The 12,723-nt window shown below is 47.5% G+C and overlaps 1 protein-coding gene across 3 annotated transcripts in view; it reads right to left on the bottom strand.

Moving 5' to 3' along the window:
• GMPR (guanosine monophosphate reductase) overlaps positions 1–11,119 on the bottom strand; it is a 65,100-nt gene extending 53,981 nt beyond the window's left edge. The window contains exons 1-4 of one of the 3 annotated variants that reach the window (XM_084619907.1): positions 10,422–11,119; positions 4,550–4,669; positions 3,677–3,760; positions 2,603–2,776 (exon numbers count right to left, since the gene is read on the bottom strand). In XM_084619907.1, coding sequence (XP_084476033.1) covers positions 2,603–2,776; positions 3,677–3,760; positions 4,550–4,669; positions 10,422–10,508 — 465 coding nt within the window. In that variant the 5' untranslated portion in view covers positions 10,509–11,119. Of the gene's footprint in view, positions 1–2,602; positions 2,777–3,676; positions 3,761–4,549; positions 4,670–5,850; positions 6,035–9,920; positions 10,180–10,421 lie in introns of those variants that run through there. The other 2 variants (XM_084619909.1, XM_084619908.1) reach the window with 2 other exon arrangements.
• Positions 11,120–12,723: the final 1,604 nt, after the last annotated feature.

The raw sequence follows: 12,723 nt of genomic DNA, 5'->3' as shown, positions 1-12,723 counted from the left end.
TGAAAAGTACCCCTTGCGGTTTATGTACTCGCTGGCTTGGTGCTCCAGTGCCAAGATAGGGATATGGGTTCTGTCTATCGCCCCACCACAGTTAGGGAATCCCATTGCAGCGAAGCCATCCACTATGACCTGCACATTTCCCAGGGTCACTACTCTTGATATCAGCAGATCTTTGATTGCATGGGCTACTTGCATCACAGCAGCCCCACAGTAGATTTGCCCACTCCAAAATGATTCCCAACTGACCGGTAGCTGTCTGGCGTTGCAAGCTTCCACAGGGCTATTGCCACTCGCTTCTCAACTTTGAGGGCTGCTCTCATCTTGATATTCTTGCGCTTCAGGGCAGGGGAAAGCAAGTCAAAGATCCATGAAAGTGCCCTTACGCATGCAAAAGTTTCGGAGCCACTGGGAATCGTCCCACCAGTCTGTGCTTGTTTCCCAGGCCCAGAATTGCTGTTCCACTGCATGAACCTGCCCCATTAGCACCATGATGCCCACATTGCCAGGGCCCATGCTTTGAGAGAAGTCTGTGTCCATGTCCCCGTCACTCTTGTCATCGCGCTGACGTCGCCTACTCGCCCGGTTTCACTTTGCCAGGTTCTGGTGCTGCATATACTGCTGGATAATGCGTGTGGTGTTTAATGTGCTCCTAATTGCCAAAGTGATCTGAGCAGGCTCCATGCTTGCCGTGGTACGGCATCCGCACAGAAAAAAGGTGTGGAACGATTGTCTGCTGTTGCCCTGACGGAGGGAGGGGCGACTGACAACATGGCTTACAGGATTGGCTTACAGGGAATTAAAATCAACAAAGGTGGTGGCTTTGCGAGAAACAGAATGGCCCCCTCAAGGATATAACTCAAAACCTCAAGGATAGAACGCAAAACTGGGTTTAGCAGGCAGTTGATTTCACGGAGGAGAAAATGAATACAAAACAAATCTGATCTATTTCTTGTTTTGATCCACTTCATCTATCTTTACACATCTTGCTGGCAGCAGACTGTGCAGTACGACTGCTAGCCATCGTTATCTCCTGGGTGCTCGGCAGAAGACGGTGCAGTATGACTGCTGACCATCGTCTTCTGCTGGCTGCAGATTAAAAGACAGTGCACTGCCGGTAGGACTCAATCACCATGAGACGAAACTTAAAAGGGAAATGACCTGGCTGAGTCACTCCCATTTGCCCAGGCGCCCCTGACCTCATCGAGGTCGGTTAAAAGAGCACCCAGGACTACGTCAACGACGGCTACCAGTCATACTGCACTGTCTGCTGCCAAAAGGCAATAAACTGCTGCTACGTAGCAATGCAGTACCACGTCTGCCAGCACCCAGGAGACGTACGGTGACGGTTAGCTGAGCGGGCTCCATGCTTGCCGTGGTATGACGTCTGCACAGGTAACTCAAGAAAAAAGGCGCAAAACGATTGTCTGCCCTTGCTTTCACGGAAGGAGGGAGGGAAGGGGGGCCTGACGATGTGTACCCAGAACTACCCACAACAATGTTTTAGCCCCATCAGGCACTGGGATGTCTACCCAGAATTCAAATGGGTGGCAGAGACTGCAGGAACTGTGGGATAGCTACCCACAGTGCAACGCTCCGGAAGTTGATGGTTGCCTCGGTACTGTGGACACTTTCCGCTGACTACATGCACTGAGAGCATTTGTGTGGGGACACACACAATCGACTGTATAAAAACGCTTTATACAAAACCGACTTCAATAAATGCGACCTAATTTCATAGTGTAGACATACCCTAACATTTCCTCTGGCAACTACAGCAACTGCTGACCCAGTACAACAATATTAGGCAAGTATTTAATCTATGTTTAGATGCCTTTGATGTAATTTAGTTGCTCGAAACGAGGAGCCAGCACCATTTGACCAGCCAGCTCTGTGCACACTACCAGCAAGAAGTGCTCTGTGGAACTCCGCTTGGAACCACTGACATGGAAGGCGAAACTACAAAATTTATGAGTGAAGGTCAGAGTCGGTGTGGAAGGAGGTTGGAGAAAAACTTAATCCAAACTCTGCCCACAATTCCAAATTCTAACCACAATCTCAGAGTAAACAATGAACATTTCTACTAATCTGATTAGTAGTGAAACACATCCGATAAAGTGAACTGTAGCTCACGAAAGCTTATGCTCAAATAAATTTGTTAGTCTCTAAGGTGCCACAAGTACTCCTTTTCTTTTTGTGGATACAGACTAACACGGCTGCTACTCTGAAAAGTGACAACACTGACGTTTTATTAAACTGCCATCATTTGGCTTCCTGGTCAACACCCTTCTGAGACGAATGGGGGCAGATCAAACCGTCATAGAGCTACTTCCCGTGTCCTCGGGCTCAGGAAGACAGCACTGTATTTGTTCATGTGGGGAAGATTATCTTTGCAACCACAAAGATAGGAATTTAAGGGTGAGACTTTCAGCAGAGGTAAATCAGCAGAACTTCAGGCCCCTCTATTTTGTTAATGAGGACTTAGATCCTGCAGAAATAGATGGGGCTGCACCAGAAGTGCTAGTCTGGCATAACTACCCAGTATCAGGAAAAATTGAGCCCTATTTAGGACGATAACCACAATACCCCTCTTCTACCCACCTACCATGATGGTGTGATTTGGAAACTTGGCATGGACAGTTTTCACAGATTCCACAAAGTGCTCTGAATATCCATTGGCCACATCCAGGCAGATGTACTTGATAAGAGGAATGGCCTCCAGAATACTTGTAAGCCTGTCCAAATCGTCCTTCCCACTGCCTGAGCTCACTGCTACATGCTGGAGAGAGAGAGAAAAATGATCAGCAGCTCTTAGAGATCAGACAAGTGCACAGTTCTTGCATCTGTTTCCACCCACCCTGGGAAAGCTTCCATAGAAACCCATGGAAGCTATTGAGTGCTCTGTTATGTAAAATCATACAGAAATAAATACCATAGCTGGACAAACCAACCAGTTACCTACACTTTGTTTTGAGGCTCTTCTTCAATACAGCAGTAGTGGCATATTATAAACCCTATTTACATTTAAATGGCCTATAAACTAATGTGAAATGTATAAGTGGACTCTTTCATGGGCAACCATTATCATCTGAGTTGCCCAGATCAACAAAAACCACAGGAACCCTCACCAGTTTGTATAATTCCAAAAAGACAGAGTTGCAAACTTTGGGGATCCCTTAGAGAATAGGGCATGGACCTGTCAATTCACTCAATCCTCCCTTAATCTACATCCTCACTATGTCCTCACAGAAAAAATAGCTTCCACAGCTGCTGGCTCACAGAACCTCAGCAGAGATCCAAGGCTACAGAGCAAGTCAGCATTTAAGCATCAGATGACATTACTGCAATCACTGTGCAACACAAAATGTGCTTTCAATCGATCTGTAAAGTATGTAATTTAAGTGCCAAAGTGTTCAGACAGAGTATATTCCTTGGGGCCTACCCCTACTCTCGTACTATATATGAAAAAAGCTGTTGAGCCTAAGTGATAGGTTGGCCTTTCGACAAGCCCCTCATAATTAAAATATCATTTAAAAGTGAGCCACAGGTAATGAAACACCTTGTGCAACGTCAAGAGAACAATGCCATGGGCATTATTTTCCATAAAGGAATGACTTTCATAACCCTGCATAGGCTGCTCTAAGGCAGGACAGAATGAGCTTATAATATGGGAATATACCTCAAGGCATTCTGGGTGATCGACTGCAAACAGTTTCCATTCTTCCAGAGAATAATGCTTCTGAATAGCAGTGAACATTGCATGCTAGAAAAAGAAAAGAAACAAGCAAACTGATATTAACATCCAAGTTAGTCATCTCTTCTTTTCCCATTCTTCAGTGGCAAACTTAGCACTATGACATGTCACTGTGTCTTACTTTTATATTCATCTTGCTTGAAATAATAATGAATTAGGGCTTGATCCTGATCCCTCTTCAGTGAGAGTTCAGAGTGCTTAGCACCATGCAGGATCAGTAACTAAATAAGCAATAATCTACCATTAAGCATGCAGCTGTACAGTGTATTCTCAATTTCTTGCTCACTATGGATGTGTTGTGAGTCATGAGGCTAGAGGCCAATTAACTAATGAGTTCTGATTTCAGTAGCTGTACTACTAGATAACCTGCATGATCAAAATCTTTGCAGCTAATCAGATTTATAAATAGAAACAATAGAGAAGCAATTCTTCTGTCATAGAAGGTTGTAATGTCACTAAAGGGTTCTGATAACATCAATTCTATCCCCACCCCAATTGGGTGACCTCAATTACCTACATCAAGGTAAAAATTACCTGTGCCTTGTGCCCACTAGGCTTTTACATGCAGAGCACTATCTTGGGTTAGGTATCTTGATGTGAAAAAACACCTCTTTTTGCAGTGAAGACATTGTCTTAAGATTTTACCATCCTGTTCTTGATTTTATGATAGCGGTTCCCTTTGTATCCCAACTCCCAAGGCACATATCTAAATTATGTAATTGCCTTATTATAGGACATTCTGTCACCAAACAAATGGTTTCCTAGCTTTTGCAGAGAAAGAGGAAAGTCAGCACTTACTTTAGTCATCACCTTTGCCATTTCAAACGTGCCCACGGTGTCCATATTTGCCACCATAATGGGGATCCCTGTGTAAGTTTGTTTGGAGTTGCGGAATATGAAGGTGCGCCTGAGATCTACCTGTGAGTAATGAATGCAAATTCTGGTAAGTACCTTTAGACCAACAGAGATTATGCCCAAGCTGTCACAATTATATACAGCATAGAGACAACAGGAGTTTTGCCACTGATTTCAGCGGGAGCAGAATTCAGCCCAGCCTCTAACTCATCCCCGCAGTACTCTTATATGTACCATTGTTTGCTTCCTTTGGAAGTATTCCTACCTCTGCCTACCAGCTGAGAATGAAAATGTCATAAAACAGAATATTGTGGCTATGATAAGGAGAAGAGTCTTGTTGACATGTAGGGAAGGAAACTGGAAGGGGGAAAAGGAGGTAGGGAAGAAATTAAAATGAGAAGTGATAGGAGCTGATGGGAATAGGGAAGGGTCAAGATGATTTTGAATTATTTTATAAATAGGGCCTTACCAAATTAATGACCATGAAATCTGGTCTTGTGTGCTTTTACCCTATACTATACTGATTTCACCGGAGAGGACAGGACAGCAGCTTTTCTCAAATTGCAGGTCCTGACCCAAAAGGGAGTTGCGGGGGAGGAGTGGGGGGGGTGGGTGTGTCACAAAGTTATTTTAGAAGGGTTGCGGTATTGCCACCCTTATTTCAGCATTGACTTCAGAGCTGGGCCGCCAGAGAGCGGCTGCTGTTGTCAGGCACCCAGCTCTGAAGGCAGTGCCCCGCCACCAGCAGCGCAGAAGTCAGGGTGGCAATACCATACCATGTCATCCTTACTTCTGTGCTGCTGCTGGTGGCTCTGCCTGCAGAGCTGGGCTCCTGGCCTGCAACCATTGCTCTCCAGCTGCCCAGCTCTTCAGGCAGCGCTGCCACCAGCAGCAGCACAGAAGTAATGGTAGCAGTATTGCAAAGCCCCCTACAATAAATAACCTTGCGATCCCCCCCACAACTCCTTTTTGGGTCAGAACTCCTACAAATTACAAACACCACCACATTTCAGATTTAAATAGCTGAAATCATGACATTTACAATTTTTAAAATCCTCTGACTGTGAAATTGACCAAAATGGACCGTGAATTCGGTAGGGCCCTATTTATAAACGATTAACCTCTCAGCAGTTTGTCAACCTATACTGATATTTTTCTACTCTTTCATTTAAAAATGGGTGAAATCCTGGCTTCACTGGCAAAACTCCCACTGGCTTCCATGGAGCTAGGATTTCACTCCTGACCTTTAGTGAAAAGTAGCAGCATGATAATAACTTGAAGTTGCTTCCCATGAACTCAGAGACTTTTTGTTCAGTATCTACAGTGTATGTTCATTGTGCCGTACAATAGGGTCCTGGTTGTAACTACTGCAATACTAAGAATATATTAAAAATCACCACCATATCCTGGGCAAATAAACTGAGGCCTTCAGCCATTTATTTTTTATAAATATGTTAGCCTCAGAGTTTATTCAGCCCAGGAAACTGTATTATTTCCTAAACAGAAAACAAGAGCTCATGATAACAATACATTTGATCTAAACAATTCTTAAATATAAAGAGCATCTCTCTCATTTAGCACTCCCCAATAGAAAATGTTAACAAACGCACAATACTAAGACATTGAGTTAATCTGTGAACGATCTCCCCACATACTGCTGAGACTCCTTCATTGGTCTCTACGTTTTCCACTCTTCAACCTTCACCTGAGAGATGCTTCAAAGAGCTGAAATGAGGTAAAATGCCCACCACCACAGATACCATAAGAACACCTGACTGACAGTTTGCTTACAGGCTCTTTGGAGCTTTAAGTCAGGAGTTATCAGACTTTTTCTCAATGTGAACCACATTATTTATTATTTCAGTCGCACCTAGGGGCCTCAGGCACTGCTGAGTACCTTATTGTGTTAGGCTCTACAAATACATAACAAGGAAAAGAAAGGTCTTTCCCCTAAAGAGCTTACAATCCCAAACAGAAGTTTACATCTTAACAGAGAGATTGTAAATGGAATGGGAGTTGATCCTCAAGGCAATCATGTAGACCCACCCAGCCTCCCATTCGCAATCACATAATATTCATATGGCAATTTCTGCCACATGGGAAAGCTAATATTAGCAAAGCATTTAATGTATTTGTACTACTTTTAATGCAATTTAGAAGCTGGGAACAGGAAGAGATAACAGAGCACAGTCTGAAAACCACTGCTCTAAACGAATATACAAGCCAAATGCCCATTCAAATTGGCATGAAAAGAGGAGGAAAGGAAATGCTCATCTGAAGAGCACCAAGACACAGGGCAAGCTGTAAACCTGTGCCTGAACCACAAGACCTTTCTTCTTCCAGGGCGCCTCACTTCCACGGATTATTCCATCTCTGAAATGACCCAGATAGGTGCTGCGTGTCTTTCTCACGTTACTCCAGGTGTACAATGACATTTCCAGGGATAATGCTGTATTGACAGGGCTGTTGTGGAGGAAGCTTGCAATCCCGAATCTACCAATGAGGCTCTTTTCCTGTGTATCTAGAGAGAAAAGACTTCAGTCTCCAGGGCTGTTAATCCAGCAACTTTTCACCAATGGGAAAGTACACTTAGAAAAAAATGTAAAACCAACCAACCAACCAAAAAAAAAAAGCCATCTACTGTGAACAGGCTGCCCCATTTTTCCAGGAACGAGGGCACTGGTAGCAGCCACACTGCAATGTGCGGATTACCCTACTTTACAGGAAAGGAGTTTTGACGTTAAGGTAAGTGGAAGAACAGCTCTCTGTTTCATGCAGCTCTCCAGCCTTCTTTCAGTTTACAATTTTAAACCAATGGCTAGTCTTCCTGAAAGATACTGGACTGGCAACCCTCAAAATGGAAAGGCCTCAGAATAAAATCCAGCACAGGTAGCAGCAGCGTAAGCTTCCCAAGCATTGTCCGATAAGCATATGTCAGCCTGAAATTGGAGTGACCCGTAAGAGCGAGAGAGCGGTGCAGCCTCCATTCTATACTGGCCCTGGCCCTTCTCCTAAGAGGGCCAAAAAGGGGCTTTGTGCCAACCGTGGTGACGGTGTTTTTGTCATGTGCCACCTGCCCAGCAGAGGTGAGAGCTGAAATTAATATTGGTCATATCTGGAATATTAGCGATATTTGAGTTTGGACAAATATCCACCATACCCTGCATTACTGATGTTCAAGGTACTCAGAAAACGTAGTCATATAGCACACAGATCAATACTCTTATTAGCTCTGCCTGATCCTAAATTGTAGTGCAGGCAGAAGGGAGTACTGATCAATGTGTACCTTGCTCTTAAAGACCCAGCAGATATTGGGCTCTCTCCCACCTCCTGATCAGACAGTGTGGGTGGAAGGAGGAAAGGGGAGAAAATGAATTGTCCTGTGCACTGTCTCCTCCCTGGGGAAGGCTAAGAGGAATGCACCATTGGCTCAGCCCCCACCCACCCCCACTCTAGTGATCAAGGTGAAAGACCTCAACTATGTTGTCTGTGCAGGGAGGGGAGAGAAGAGGAGAAATCAGACAGTGGCCAAGTCCAGCAGCACAGTTGGGCCTGCCTGACTGCCAAACCTGAATACCCTCCAGTTGTGCCCAAATGCAAATGTTGGGACCCATGCACATCTCTGCTTCCCCCAAATAACTGTAGTGAGACCATGGATTCACTTCAGCAAGGACACCCACAACCATCTGATGCTAACAACTTCCAGCTATTCCCAACCCAAGTTTGATATGAAAGCCATGCCCTCTGGGTGAATGATTCTGTACCCTAGCAAGCCCCTGGCCCATGCAACTCCCCCTCCCTACCCATACCTTTTTTTCAAAATCTGAATTCGAGCTTCCGAATTTTGGTTCCTTCTCTCTAAAAGGAGGGAGTAACTCCAGGAAGCAAAGACAAGGAAAAGTAACAAGAATAAAAGATGACACTGCCAACGAGCCAGGGAAAGGAATGTACACCGCCCACTTTGCCATACTGTCCCTCTGTGAAGGTGACTTACTCCCAGCTATTAAGTAAAGTGCTGTCTGTGTAGAATAAGACACTCAAACAGCTTAGCCAGGCACTGTTAATTTAAACTTCAAAGCAGCAACTTGTTGGGTATCAGGCACTGTAGTAAGCAGCCTCTGTTCCCTTGCCAGCGCTATTTATTTATACAGTACTCTTGTTTTGAAGCAGGACTGACACCGTTTCAGATTTGGCTCTCTCAGGTACTGTCAATAGCTGTTGCTACAGCCTCAGTGATGGTGTCCAATTTCTTAACCTTCATCAGCTTTCACTGAGCCCTCATGACATGAAATGCTTTTTGCCATTCATCATGCTCCCCTGAGGTAACTCTCCCTTACTGGCCCTGGTTCTTCTAGCTTTTCCCATTCCCTGATCAACCCCTCCTTCCCCCATGCATGCAGCTAATATACAAAACCCTGCATTTAAATAAATAAATAAATAAATAAATAAATAAAGGAGACCCTCAGCCCCACAGCCATCAGCTCCACCTGTTTGCCAGGCCACTGCATTTATTTTTGAAGAGGAATCTTCACGCTGCTTAAGTGAACTACTGAAAATGGTCAAAGGTGCTCCTCCATACTTATGAGGGCAGAAGTAAAAAGGGCAATGAGTAAATTAGCCCAGGATACCATTATTACTGAATTGAAAGGGAGCACTCCTCAAGTTATCATCATACTGAGATGGACTCTTTAGCCTTATTCCTGCATTCCTGGTGAAATGCTTCTGCTTGGATTAGCTCTCAGAATTCCTGGCCATAACAAATCCAGCCACCTCTCCCTTTGACTCCTTTCCCTCCTGATCCCATTCGTCTCACTACCTCCTTTGCCCCTTGTTGAAGGCTGAATCCTCCCGCCCTTCCCCAACCCAGTGCAATGCCTGTATTAATCACATGGTGTTTGACATCTGGGGTGAGGTGGGGTGAATGGTGTCACAAGATGAGGCGGCCATGTTTGTTGTGAGTTCATAGCTGATGCAGAGTTTTGTGGGGTTTCCCCTAATCAGTGGCAAGGTTACTCAGCATGCAGCATTATGGAAATGCTTTGACTGGCTAATAATGATCCGCAGTCCGATTACTGAGAGCTGCATATGCTGCAGTTACTGAGAACCAGCTCAGCTGTGGCGGTGCCGTTACACACCCGGAACTGGTCAGACTGCAGGGATTTTTTACAGAGCGGAGAAAGAAGCGGCCAGTTTCTAGGGTTGCCAGCTGAACAGGATCCCAGCCCTCTGACAGGCAGAGCCAATTCAATGGCACCACGGCATTCAAAATCTCCCCTCCTGCTTTGTTCGTAACTGGGGCTCTCCACCAGCTCACCGTGTACGGATTGGCACGTGCACCTTCCGCCCTCCCTTGGCTGCTGGTGTTTTCCTGCCCGCCCCGGGACGCCGGGTTCGTAACCAGACCCCCGGGGAGGGGAAGCGTCCCGCCGCTGGTGTAGCGGCGCAGCTGTTCCCTGCGCGCTGCCGGGGCGTGACGCTCTGGGTCACCGTCTCTCGCCCCACCCGGGGCGCTGCAAAAACCCGCCGAGGCACCTGCCAGGAGAAAGCAGCGCCGGGCGCAGGCCAAGGTCCGAGCACTCTTTAGGCTTCAAGTCCGCGCTCGGATCAGCAGCGCTCCCGGCACCTCTCCGCGAGCAGCCGCCGCCTTTCCAACCGCGGCTGCACAAGGGCCGCTTCTGTGAAATCGCGGTCCCCGGGTAACCCTGCGTAGCCTGGGGAATAAAAACGACCGCGAGACAGCGGCTGCGAAGTTAACGCTACAGAAGGACAGCCCCCACCCCCACCCACCCAGCATGCTCGGTTTGAATGCCCCCACCTCGGCTCTGCTTTTGAGGCTGCTTCTCTTAGGTCTGAGCAGGACGTCATGAAAGTCCAGTTTGAGATCCGCTTCTACGTGGGGCATCTCGCCGGGACGGTGGGGGGGGCTCCCCCGCCACCCCAGCTGCGCGGATGCGCTTTCTTGCGGCCGCCGCTCCGCGTCTGGTGCCGAGCCGAGCCCGCGCCCTTTGCAGGGAGGGTTTTTATAGGGCGCCAAGAGCCGCTGCTCAAGCGCCCGAGCTTTATTAGGACAGCCACGGCGGGGAGGGGGGGCTGTTTTTAGCACGCGCCGCTGCACGGCACAATGGCAGCTGCTGCTCGGCCTCCCCCTTTTCGCCTGCCCGCCCGCCCGTGTGTGTCTGGCTCCGCGGGCTGGGGCTGGGGCTGGGCGCGGGGCGGCGTGTGGCTGCAGAGCGCTGCCGCAGGGCGCTCCGCATTCAGCTGAGCGGGGCCGTGGGCGGGAGCGAGGCGTCACGCGCTGGAGCGCGCGGGCGCCGCGGCGCGGGGAGGGCGCACCACGGGGGGAGGCGGCCGCTCCCCGCCCACGGGACCAAGCTCCGGCTGTGTAGAGAGGGAGAGCTGTACGCGCGCCGGGGGGCCGGGTCTGCGTGTTCCTCGGGCTGGGCTGCCGCCATCCGCTTGTGAAACGTCACTTGTGGCAGCGGGGGCTCAGACTTTCCTTTGAAGCTGCATTCCCCGGCGGAGGAAGAGCGGGCGGCTGCGGGGCCCCTGCCTTGGTATCTCCCCCCCCCCCCTCCCGTGCTGCTTGTTTTAAATGGGGACACTCCTTGTTGGGGGCAGGCCTTGTTCAGTGTTTCTTTAACAATTGTGCAGCTCCTTTGTTTAAGTTTTCGGGGAAACCGCGTCCCTAGTTCCTCCAGCACTTGGCATTAGGGCCTGACCTCATTTCCTCTGTTCTGAGGCAGTCATTCGCGTTTAGGCTTCAGTGGCTGGCTACTCTCTTGTCCTTCCCTTCTGACTACTGGTTTTTCCCTCTTTGATCTTTTCTTCTGTGCTCTCTGCTGCAGCCTTCACACAGGAGAGCAGCTCTGAGAGAAGTGAGGGTGTGAAACTCCTCCTCCCCGCTGGCTGTGCTTAGTGAAGCCAATGCTCTGCATCCAAGGGAGGAGAGTGACCGTCCGATGAAGTGAGCTGTAGCTCACGAAAGCTTATGCTCAAATAAATTTGTTAGTCTCTAAGGTGCCACAAGTCCTCCTTTTCTTTTTGCGAATACAAGCGAACATGGCTGCTACTCTGAAACCCGTCCTGCCTGTGGGGCACAAGCATAATTAAGCTCTCAGCCAAGTAATGTAGCCAGGTGTAGGCCTGGAGGCAAGCCATCTTCCTGAATCTGGAACCCTACAAGACGCTGGGAAGCTCGGATCTGGACCTGACCTTTGCAGTTAATCCCTATCTCTTTATAAAGGGCTGACCAAAACCCTAGCCCTGATGGTCCCTGAGCTGTGGTGAAATTCAGCGACGACCCAAGCTTTGCAGCTCAGGCCCATGTCTATTTACTAGGCTGAGTTGTGTAACTCCTACCTGAAAGGAAAACTGATGGTGAGTGAAGTGTAGGAACTGTTACACAAACTAATGTGTGTTTGTTCTGTTACAGCCTTGCAGTCACAGAGTAGAAATGTAGATGAAACCTGCAGCTGGTTGATTACTACATCTTAGTAGCACCATCAGTCATTTGGAGTTTCCCTTGTACATACACCCCAATTTTGGTGGGTATGGGGAGGTAAGGGTACTTTTGGCCCTCTGAAATATCAATTAGGCTGAAACTGGTTTACTTATCTATTTTTTTAAAATATTAGGAGCTGTTAGACAAGTTTAAATGAAAAAAGCGCCATAGCAAAGAGATGATATTTTGGGCCTATTCTGCCTTCCATTAAGTTAGGCTGAGTACAGAATTAACTGACTGAAATTCTATGGCATGTAATACAGGAGGTTAGACTTGTTCATCAAAGCAATCCCTTCTGGTCTTAAAGATCTATTAAACTGGAGTCAATGGCAGTTTTGCCACTGACTTTGGTGGGAGCAATATAAGGCTTATATTGCCCATAGCTGGAGAGTGGAACATGACATTCACCACGGGCTTCTTTTTCCAAGCAAAAAGCAGATGTGTTGCAGAGCCACATGACACTGCCTTCTTTATCTCCAAGTTGCATACAGCCCAGCAGATCCTCTGCCCTCAGCATGGCTCTTATGGCAGTGGTTGCTGGTGTCTCCCAGATAAAGCAATATTGCTCAGCACTGTGGACTAGATTTGCAAAAGTAGCAACTAATTTTGCGTGTCT

Source organism: Lepidochelys olivacea, assembly GCF_965140295.1.
Source record: "Lepidochelys olivacea isolate rLepOli2 genome assembly, chromosome: 2".
Lineage (NCBI taxonomy): Eukaryota > Metazoa > Chordata > Testudines > Cheloniidae > Lepidochelys > Lepidochelys olivacea.
Note: the sequence above shows the minus strand (reverse complement) of the source record. Positions and strands in the feature narration are given on the sequence as shown.